Genomic DNA, 11793 nt, shown 5'->3' with positions numbered 1-11793 from the left:
CACCAGTAGACAGGATCGAGCCCAGGTTCCTGACCCCGTAAGGCAGCAACTCTACCGCTGCGCCACTGTGCTGCCCTAACTATGCACTGATGAAGTCCAACATTGCATATATCTTTTTTATTATTTGCACTAATATCTTGGGTTTTTGCACGATCTTTTTCTTTCACTGTCTTAGATAATTTATATTTTTGTATGTAGTCTGAGTCTATATACCTGTGATGAATAATAAATAATTGAAATCACCCTGGCCACGCTCTCATTTCACTCCTCAACTCCGACAGCCCAGCTCAGTCTCGATGGTCCCCTCACTTTCGATGGTACCTCCTTCCATCTGAAAATCATGATGTCCAGATTCAATTGCTTCTTCCCAACAACCATCAGGCTCTTGAACACTACACAACACCAATTTAAATTATGAACCTCCATGGACTGTCTTTGGTTGCAGTAAGGACTGCTCTTTTTTTGCACTGAATTTGTGGTCATTGATTTAGTGAATTTTTAGTTTAGAGATACAGCAAGGAAACAGGTTCTTTGGCCCACTACTGTATGTCGGCGCCAACTGGTGATCACCCTGTAAACTAACACTATCCTACACACTAGGGGCAATTTACAATTTTATTCAAAGCCTATTAACCTACAAATCTGCACATCTTTCGAGTGTGGAAAGAAACCGAAGCACCCATGGAAAACCCACACGGTCACAGGAAGAACGTACAAACTCCGTACGGACAGCACCCGTAGTCAGGATTGAACCCGGGTCTCTAGCGCTGTAAGGCAGCAACTCTACCACTGCGCCTCTGTGCTCCCCCTATTTTTCTTGTTTATTAACTATTATCTGTGTATTGTGTTTGCGTAAGATTATGAGTCATAGGAGCAGAATTGGGTCATGAGTCTGCTTCGCAATTCAATCAGGGCTGATCTATTTGTTCCTCTCAACCCCATTCTCCTGCCTTTATCCTATAACCTTTTACAGGCCTGTAATACGGCTACAAATAAGAATTTCATTATTCCATTGTCAGTACATATGACAATCAAACTTTACAACTCCTCCCCCTTCTGTCGTGGGGTCGACTGAGACTGCCACCCCTTCCCCCCTCCCCCCCCCCCCCCCTCTCCAATCTTTGCATATCCCCCAAGCCTTTCCACTAGTCACTTTAATTTCATGTTTCATGTATTTTGTGTTTTTATGACTGTTGGCAGATTCAATTTCCCTCCTGGGATAAATAAAGTTCTATCGTATCGTAAATACTCCTAACTCTTGACTTGACTGAAGTGCTGACATAGGAACTGCAAATGCTGGAATCTGAAGCAAAACAGAAAGTGCTGGAGGAACTCAGCGAATCAGACAGCATCTCAGGGGGCCTACGGCGGCACAGAGGTGCTGCCTTACAGAACGAGAGACCCAGGATCAGTCCTGACTATGGGTGATGTCTGTATGGGTTTGCACATTCTCCCTGTGACTGCGTAGGTTTTCTGTGGATGCTTCCGTTTCCTCTCACACTCCAAAGACGTGCAGGTTTGCAGGTTAATTGGCTTCTGTAAATTGTCCCTAGTGTGTAGGATAGAACTAGTGTATGGGTAATCGCTGGTCGGCACGGACATGATGGACCAATGTACCTAGTTTCCCACTCCCCTGACTCTCAGTCTGAAGAAGGGTCTCGACACGAAACGTCACCGATTCCTTTTTCTCCAGAGATGCTGCCTGACCCGATGAGTCACTCCAGCATTTTGTGTCTATCTTCAGGCCAAAGTGCCTGTTTTCACACTGTATCTCTAAAACGAAACTAAACTAAAAGACATGGATAGGTGACGATTCAGGTCGGGATCCTTCTTCAGACTGTTCCAACCGAGTCTGAAGAAGGGTCTCGACCAGACAGGCCACCTATCCATGTTCTCCAGATATGCTGCCTGACCCACTGAGTTACTCCAGCACTTTGTGTTTTGACTTGATCGCTGTCACTCTGTCAGTGACCTCTGCTGGATAATGGGCTGGAGTGCAGGAACAAAACTAGATTCAACATTGATCCCCTTAAGTGATTGCAAGGACTTTCCCCAAATACCCATGTCCGCACATGTAGGCGTAGTCAAGCAAGGCTATCAATATTACAGCAGTCAGCATTAATATGATATCTTTGACTGAGCGGAGCGTTCCAAGATCTTTCACCGTAACGTTATCAGACACAATATGACACCCAGCTCCGTAAGGAGATAGTCATAGTCAGGGAATGATACAGTGTGTAAACAGACCCTTTGACCCAACTTGCCCACGCCGACCAACATGCCCAGCTACACTAGTCCCACCTGCCTGCGCTTGGCTGATTGCCCTCCAAACCCATCCTATCCATGGACCTGTACAAATATCTCTTAAGCGTTGCGATAGTCCCTGCCTCAACTCCGTACTCCGGCAATAGACACAAAAAGCTGGAGTAACTCAGCAGGATGGGCAGCATCTCTGGAGAGAAGGAATGGGTGACGTTTTGAGTCGAAACCCTTTTTCAGACTCCGGCAGCTTGTTCTAAACACCCACCACCCTTTGTGTAAAAAAGTTAGGTTCCTATTAAATCCCCCCCCACCCACCACCTCACGATAAGATGTGAGGGGAAAGTGTGCAAGAACTTTGGCCAAAGGGGAAACGTTTTAAGAAATCTTTTAAAAGGGAGAGGATGCCGGAGATGTTTTTGGGAGGGAATTCCAGAACGTTGCATCTAGGAAACTGCAGGTATTGATGTTGTGACATGGGACATTTGTAATGTTTAAATCACCTCCAACCACAGTGCCCTCATCTCATGTTGAATTTTTACTCTCCAGGATCAATGACTAATGCACAGATCAAGACTTAGAGCAGTTTCACACAGGGAGGGAGGGAGGGAGGAGAAAGGGACAGAGAGGGTGAGAGAAGGAGGGAGAGGGAGATATAAAAACAGATGAGAGAGGGGTAGAGGTAGAGGATGAGGGAGCGACAGGCAGAGTCGGCAAGAGGAGGGAGGGAGAGACAGAAAGACAGACAGACAACCAGACAGACAAAGATAGAGGTAGGGAGAGAGGGCAAGAGAGAGAGAGAGAAAGAGGAAAATAGTCTGAATGAGAGGGTGAGGGAGGGAGGAAGGGATGGAAAGGGCAAGTGTGGAAAAGGGAGACAGAGGGGGCAAGTGAAAGGGGAGTGAGGGGGATGAGAGGCAGAGAGAGGGAAAGAGGGAGAAAGCAAGATAAAGAGGGCAGGGGGAGAAAAGAAAGACAAACAGTGAAGGCATTTGTCCACATCTGATGGTCTCCACCCCATGAAATTCCACGAACACCCATGCCCCATCAATTCCAGGATGCCAGCATGCCCGGTAGATATAAAGGCTTGGCAGAGGCAGAACCCCCTGGAAGACTTGTCGGACCACGTTACCGGGAGGGCTGCAGATACGAGCGACAAGGTGGGTGAACCGGGGTAGTGCCTCCGACACCTTCAAGATCAGCTGCTGGAGGTGCCCCCGGGACACAAAGATGGCCGGGCGGGGAGAGGGACATCGGTTCGCAGGCCAATCCGGATGAAGGCGATGGAGGAGGCCTGGGACTTACCGGGATCAGGAATGCTCCAGTGGGCCGAGTGCCTGGGTGGACTGGACTTCAGGGCTTTGAAAAGGGTGTCAAAGCATGGAGGCGCCTACATGTGTAAATATGCAAACGGAATTTCACTGTGCAGTTCAATAAAGCTCCATTGAACCATTGCCCCAGTCACGTCTGTGCATGGCCCACTTGTCAGAGTAAATCCTAAAGTGCTGGAGAAACTCAACGGGTCAGGCAGCATCTGTGGAAGGGAAATGGACAGTTGATATTTCTGGTAGAGACCTTTCTTCAGAAGCCCGAAGAGTCTTCTTCTGAGTCTGAAGAAGGGTCTCGACCCGAAACGTCACCCATTCCTTCTCTCCAGAGATGCTGCCTGTCCCGCTGAGTTACTGCAACATTTTGTGTCTACCTTCTTCAGACGCTGCTTGACCTGCTGAGTTCCTCCAGCTCTTTGTCATGTGCTCAGGTTTCTAGCATCTACAGTTCCCATCTCCATTTGGCACAGTAAACATTTACCCAGTATCAGACAAGCAAAGTAATGCCATAATCAAGCAACGTACGTTCCCTTGACCTCCAGCACCCACAGAAACCCTTGGATGAGTAACCTCTCACCTTCCTGTTGAAGCAGCATGACCTTTTAGATTTTAGCGATACAGCACAAAACTAAGGCCAACTGAGACTGGCGATCACTATCTTACATACGTTAACACTATCCTACACACTAGGGACAATTTACAATTTTACCAAAGCCAATTAACCTACAAACCTACATCTTTGGGGTGTGGGAAGAAACTGGAGCATCCGGGGAAAATTCATACAGTCACAGGGAGAACGTACAAACTCTGTACAGACAGCAGCCATAGTCAAGATCGAACCCGGATTTCTGGCGCTGTAAGCAGCGACTCTACCGCTGCGCCACCGTGCCGTCACAACAACACCTGTGGGCACTGGAATCTGCAGGGCCCAACTTTAATTACGACATAGTTTAAAGGAGATGTGCGGCCAGATGGTGGTGGGTGCCTGGAACGCGCTGCCAAGGAATGGTGGAAGCTGGTACGATAGTGGCATCTGAGATAGGCACATGGATATGCTGGGAATGGAGGGGTATGGACAATGTGCAGGCAAAAGGCAAAAAATAACTCGCTAGAATTTAGGGGATTGAGGGGGGATCTTATAGAAACTTACAAAATTCTTAAGGGGTTGGACAGGCTAGATGCAGGAAGATTGTTCCCGATGTTGGGGAAGTCCAGGACAAGGGGTCACAGTTTAAGGATAAGGAGGAAATCCTTTAGGACCGAGATGAGGAAAACATTTTTCACACAGAGAGTGGTGAATCTCTGGAACTCTCGGCCACAGAAGGTAGTTGAGGCCAGTTCATTGGCTATATTTAAGAGGGAGTTAGATGTAGCCCTTGTGGCTAAAGGGATCAGGGGGGTATGGAGAGAAGGCAGGTACGGGATACTGAGTTGGATGATCAGCCATGATCATATTGAATGGCGATGCAGGCTCGAAGGGCCGAATGGCCTACTCCTGCACCTATTTTCTATGTTTCTATGTTTCTATGTTTCTAAAAGAAGATAGTCTGCTGGGACCCTTCTTCAGATTACGCATAGATGCTGAAGAAGGGTCCCATATTTTTTCCTTATTTTTTTTCCGGAGATGCTGCCTAACCCGCTGATTTACTCCAGCATTTCGTGTTTACACTTTGGTATAATCCAGCATCTGCAGTTCTTTGTTTTTCCACAGATTTTCGCTTATGTGGGGTCGGAACCCCTTGGACCTATGAAGCTGGTGGTGGGAAGAAGGGTCCCGACCCGAAACGTGACCCACCTTTTTTTCTCCAGAGATGCTACCTGACCCGCTGACTTACTCCAGCATTTTGTGTGTCTAACTAACTCCGGTGGGACCCAGAGGCCGTGAGTTGCCCGTTTAAGAGTTTTGGCACCACCTCCCTCCCCCCCTCTCTTCTCCCTCCCTCTTTCATTTCCTCCTCCCCTCCCCTTCCCAGGCAGCGAAGGGCTTGAGGCTGAAGCCGCGATCGTTCACGCCCTGCCCCCCCAAAAAAGCCTTGTGTCAATGGGAGGAGAGAGCGTGGGAGAGATCGCGGCGCGTCAGAATCGCACCCTGGTTAAGCAGAGGGAGACGCACCGAGTCTAACCAAACGCTGAGAGCCCCCTGCAAAGCCGAAAGGGGCCTATGAACCAGGAGCCGATTTAAAACAAAGTGCAGGAGGACGAGGAGAAGGATTTGCTTGTTTTATTATTTAGGGGCAAGAGCGTACGTACGCCCTCTTTGGTATTTCGGATCAATTTCCGAGGGGCTTCCCACCCGTTGTAATTTCAGATCAATTTCGGCTGCAGTTTAATTTGGGGGAAGCTTTACTGATTTTCAACACACACACACACAAACACAAGAGCCCAGCCCTGCAAAGGGAAGAGAAAGTGGCGACTGTCAACCATGAGAGAATATAAAGTGGTCGTTTTAGGCAGCGGGGGTGTTGGAAAATCTGCCCTAACCGTGCAATTCGTCACAGGATCTTTCATTGAGAAGTACGACCCGACCATTGAGGATTTTTACAGGAAGGAGATCGAGGTGGACTCGTCGCCCTCGGTGTTGGAGATATTGGACACGGCCGGCACCGAGCAGTTCGCCTCCATGCGGGACCTGTACATCAAGAACGGGCAGGGCTTCATCCTGGTTTATAGCCTGGTCAACCAGCAGTCCTTCCAGGACATAAGACCCATGAGGGACCAGATCATCCGAGTGAAGAGATACGAGAGAGTGCCCTTGCTGCTGGTGGGCAATAAGGTGGACTTGGAAGGGGAGCGAGAGGTGACTTACGGAGAGGGGAGAGCTTTGGCCGATGAATGGAACTGCCCGTTTATGGAAACCTCGGCCAAGAATAAAATCTCAGTGGACGAACTGTTTGCAGAGATCGTTCGGCAGATGAACTATGTAGCCCAGCCTAATGGAGATGACCAATGTTGTTCCTCGTGCGTGCTGCTGTGATAGATTTCTATATAAATATATATTATACATTATAAAACGAAGGTAAGGTTTTATTTTTCTCCATTTTAAGGTTAGCTTTGGGTCTAACTTTGTTAACCTGAGATGCATGGACTGTGAAGGGGGGAGAAGTAAGATTTGTTAAAAAAAATATTCTGAAGAGAAAGCAAGGAGGGAGAGAGATGAGACACTCGTGATGTGTGTGTGTATATGTGTTGGGGGATGGGAAGAGAAATCTAACCCCCCTCCTCCCATCTGTGATTTTACTTCCAAGAAGACACATTTAAGCGAACAGTCTCTCCCTCTCCCCCTCTCTCTCGCTCTCTGAACACCAGTTAAAAACAAAACAGCCTCCTCTCTTAAAATGGTGGGACTAACTTCAATCTACTAGTATCATTCAATCTCTGATCTGTGTAAGATAAAACAATTGTGTAGGAATGGTCCGAGACTAAATTCCCGTTACAAATTATTAACTGTAAAGACTGGGGAGGATGTAGAATTAAAAAAAAAAAATCTATATATTTAAAGGTTTATGTTAATATTTGCAAACTGCCCCATCAAGGAAAATATACACAGTGTAATTGATTGCAGATAGCGGTTGAGAAGTTTTTGCTGAATTCTTTATTTATGTAATTTGCTGAATTCCAGATTGTGTAATTACGGTCTTTTTTCAACCCTCCTCCCATTTGCAGGCACAGAATTTCTATGCAAAGTTGGAGATGTGGATATGTGGAAGTCCATAAACAATGTGGCGTCCAGCTAACTTATGGAGACTGTATAACAGAGGCCACCAATTATTGGACTGCCTCCATCGTGACAACAGTTCTGATGGTGGGGTTAGGGGAAGCAGGAAGTACTTTTTTTTTCTGTTGAACTGCTGTAATGTCTATTTTTCTGTTGCCTGCTCTTGCCCCTCCTCTCTCCATGTCCCCACCCCAGTAAAAAGAAGCGATGGAGGGGCTGAGGGGGAAGAAAGGCAGAGCAAGTATATTTAAAAGTGTGTGTTTGGGGAAGGGAAAGTGACAATGGTATTTTTTCCAACTGTGAGCTGTGAATGCAACACAACAACCATAGACTTGTACAAACAAGGGGCAAGGGATGGGGGTTTTTATTTTTTTTGGCGGGGGGGGGGGGGGGGGGGGGGGAGGGGGAAAGTGGGTGGGGAGGGAATGATATGGATGAACAGCAAAAAGCCCGGAGGTTTCGGGCAATGACTGACTTCTCTGCTGTGGTCCATTGATCCACTGGTGATAGGCCAACATACCCTTGTGTTTAGTGCCTTTGAGACTGCTGTCAATTCTGTATGTGCCAATTTGTTAAAACCTCCACACTACTTAAACGAAAGTACCAGGTCCACCACCTATTTTACGGCAACTGGTGGTCCGGCATCTCCTTTAATCTGGACAAAATAATCAGAGTGCACTTGAAACCCCCACGACTGACTTTACGGGGCCGGTATCTTAGCACCCCCGAGGCTGTGACCTCTCTTGGTCCAGCAAAACGGATAATCCGGTAAGGCTCTGGAAACCAAGGGTGCCGAAAAATCAGTGTTGGACCTGTACTGAAATGTTCCTTCAAGCATTCCCACACAAAGCATGGCAAGATTCAGTGAGCCTTTTCTTGGCCAAATCCATAGACCTTTTTGTCTTGATCTCTCGCTTTTGCCTACATTCAAGAAGCCATCTTTTTTCTCTTGTTTCCAAAGGAACTGCCTGCCCACAGTTCGATATTCCATGTACGAATCTAATCCCCTCCCCACCCTCCCGGCAATGACAGGGAAGGGAGAGGGAGGTCGGGTGGGAAAAGGGATGGGACACTGGAATCTTGATTTGGTGCATCAAGGAATTCTAACATCCTCTGTATGTTACAAAATCAGACGTGCATTTAATAGCTGTCTGCCTGTTCCAAGACTTTTAATACAAAATGCATTTTTATATATAAAAAACAAACAAAATGATATGAAGCGTTGCGAGTTTTATTGTACATTATGGCATTGCAAATATTACAACCTGAAAACCAGTAGCCTTTTCTCAACATGATTGTATGTTGAGCCGTTTTATACATCGGTGTGCCATACATTGTAACTTGCCGAATTACATTATAGTTTAAAAATCTGCTGTTGATGTGGCCACTTGGGAAAAAAAGATACTTATTTTGTGTGTGAAACTGTGGCTTTTTTTTGGAAGATAAAGATTTCTATTCTACCTTGCTGGCAGCTGGAGTATCGAAGAGGTGCGGTATTCTCAATAAATTAGGATGCGAATTATGTTGCAACAGTAGATTCTTGTCTGGGAGCCAGAGGGATTGAGGGTTTATTGAGAAACAAGGAACCGCAGATGCTGGTTGACAAAATAAGATGCAGAGTGCTGGAGTAACTCAGCGGGGGGTCAGGCAGCATCTCTGGAGAACGTGGATAGGCGGTGTTTTGGGTCGGGACTCTTCTTCTGACTGATAGGTCTGAGAATAGACCCAAAGTGTTGGAGTGACTCAGCGCTTCAGGCAGCATCTCAGGAGAAAAGGATGGGTGTCATTTCAGGTTGGGACCCTTCTTCAGATAGGTATGGGGGTTTGTTGAGCAGATTGACATTTATAGCGTAAAGCCTCCTCCACTATCCCCTCTTCCCATGGAATGGTGGCAGTGGTCTGCTAAAAGTATATGTGATCATATTGTACATGAGAATACGCCCTCCAAGATGAAATATATTTTTTCTCTTTAAAGTTGATTCATGGTAATTTGTGATTGGGCCATTTTATTTTGTGTATGTGTGGCTCTGGTCTTGAGGAGATGGAGGTGATGTGTCTTTCTTGAACAATTGCAGGTGCTTTACTAGTACAGGTCCACCATTGATTTTCCAGCAACTGGTGGCCCGGCACCGCCTTTAAACGAGACGAATCACGAGTGCGCACTTGAAATCCCTCCCGGAAGGCCCCCTGAAAATGTGGCGCCTAGGCCGGGTGAAGTGGCCGATCTTGACTTCTTCGGGCCTTCCTTAGGTAGACAGGTCAACTTTGCCCCCTGTGGCCAGGGCCCTTGAACGCCGGCCCTGCCAGAGCCGGCAGATCCGTTCCCGTGGCCGACCTCCGCGGCTGACACTACGGGCTGGTATTTCGCCCCCCCACAAGGCCCTGACCTCTGTTGGTCCAGCAAAATAGATAATGCAGAATGGCTCTGGAACTAAGGGTGCCGGAAAATCGGTGGTAGACCTGTAGTGAGTTTTACCCAACCCACAATGAATCTGCAGGTTAAATGTGAACCCAATTAATGCAGGGAATGGAGGGAAGTGGGTTACAAGCAGGTAGATAAGTGATGGTCTTGACATCATGTTCGGCACAGACATTATGCCTGTTTTTGTGTTGTACTGTTCAATTAGTCCATGGGTCTCACGTGGATTTGGGGGAAAACATGGAGGTGACTGTTCTTGTATGCTTTCCTCCTTTATCCTTCCAGATGACTGGCTCTGATGTTTTGGAAAGGTGCTGTTGAAAATATCTCTGCAGGTTGCTTATGGTTACTCCTCCTGTGGGGGATGAGCATAACCAGAATTGCTTTGAAAAACACTCAGCAGGTCAGACAGTAACAGTTAATGTTTCAGATCTGTCGTCTTTTCCCAGTACTAACTGAAGGACTGGAATCTGAAATATTAACCCTCTCCCTTTCTGCAGATGCTGCCAGACCTGTTGGATGATTTGTTTTCACTTTCAATTTCAGAATTACAGAATTACAGCTTCAACAGGGTGGCGCAGCTGGTAGAACTGCTCCCTTACTGTGGGTAGATACAAAATGCCTGAGTAACTCAGCGGGGCAGGCAGCATCTCTGGAGAGAAGGAGTGGGTGACGTTTCCGGTCGAGACCCTTCTTCAGACTGCCCTGCTATATTACTGTGCCAGAGACCCAGGTTTGATCCTGACCTCGGGCGCTGTCTGCGTGGAGTTTGCATGTTCTCCCTGTGACCGTGTGGTTTCCTCAGGGTACTCCAGTTTCCTGACGCATCCCAAAGATGTGCGGATTTGTAGGTTAATTGGCCCTCTTTAAAATTGCCCCGTAGTGTGTAGGGAGTGGATGAGAATGTGGGATAACAGAACTAATGTGAATGGTTTATTTGGACTTGCTGGGCAGAATGGTCTATTTCCATGCTGTATATCTAAAAGATACTAAAATGTGTTCACAAGGACATACTGATTGCAGGTCAATTAGCCTCCATAGATTCCCCTTAATGTGTAGAACGGAACGCGTGTGAATGGGTGATCGATGGTCGGCGTGAACACGGTGAGCTGAAGGGACAGTTTCTGCGCTGTATCTCCAATCTAAACTAAACTTTTTTAGTGATCATTTACCGTGTTAGGGATTGCCTGTAGAATATTGTCAGATTATTCTGTGGGGAAACATGGTGAAGGAGTGTGACCAGGTACATGGATAGGAAAGATTTGGAAACCCTTCTTAACCTATCCTACTAGAAGGGGCACCTTGGTCGGCATGGGCAAGCTGGGCCGAAGGGCCTGTTTCCGTGCCATATGACAATGAGCACAAGCTTAGTAATACTGTGTCATGTGAACAGCCTAGGACTGTGTGTTTCTGGTGACTCAGTTCTCGGAGATGCAAGGGTTAAAGTCCATGTGTGAGAGAGGGCTGTCTGAACATGATTTGCATGTGAAAAGATTTATTGATTCAAAGACTTGTTCGCCATTGCCTCTGTGGACTGTGAGCCAGTGCAAGGGCTGCTGCTGAGAGGTGTCATTGCTGCTTCCCACCCTTGTGCTGCAGTCCTTGTGTGTAGCAATACACACAGCCATCTGGGCATGTGCAGGCACATCCCAGCCACTGAGACAGGGAGAGCCACAAACCTGGCAATCACGGGCGAGTCAATAGTCGAACCAAGAGTCTTTTATTGTCTTAAGCCCCGAAATGAAACAATGTAATTCCTCGACACAAAATTGCTGCAGTAACTCAGTGGGTCAGGCAGCATATCTGGAGAAAAGGTATTTCTTGGGTGGACATTTTTAGCAAATTATTTGTCCGTTGCAGCTTTGATTCCTGTTCTTATAGTTTAGCGAGACACAGGGAAGTGCAGATGCTCATTTGCAAAAAAAGACACAAAGTGCTGGAGTAACTCAATGGGTCAGTCCGCATCTCAGGAGGACATGGATAGGTGACGCTTTGGGTCAGGACCCTTCTTTAGACTGATTGTGGTGGGGGGAGGGGGCTAAAAAGCTGCAAGAGAGGTGGGGACAGGACAA

At 47.2% G+C, this 11793-nt stretch overlaps 1 protein-coding gene across 1 annotated transcript; it reads left to right on the top strand.

Annotated features, from left to right (window-relative positions):
* Window positions 1-5552: 5552 nt before the first annotated feature.
* On the top strand, window positions 5553-8517 carry rap2b (RAP2B, member of RAS oncogene family). Its single transcript, XM_033031803.1, has 2 exons — window positions 5553-6603; window positions 7251-8517. The coding sequence occupies exon 1, from the start codon at window positions 6010-6012 to the stop codon at window positions 6559-6561; it is 552 nt and encodes a 183-aa protein (XP_032887694.1). The 5' UTR covers window positions 5553-6009; the 3' UTR covers window positions 6562-6603; window positions 7251-8517.
* Window positions 8518-11793: the final 3276 nt, after the last annotated feature.

Source organism: Amblyraja radiata, chromosome 13 (assembly GCF_010909765.2).
Source record: "Amblyraja radiata isolate CabotCenter1 chromosome 13, sAmbRad1.1.pri, whole genome shotgun sequence".
In the NCBI taxonomy this organism is placed as follows: Eukaryota; Metazoa; Chordata; class Chondrichthyes; order Rajiformes; family Rajidae; genus Amblyraja; species Amblyraja radiata.
Note: the sequence above shows the minus strand (reverse complement) of the source record. Positions and strands in the feature narration are given on the sequence as shown.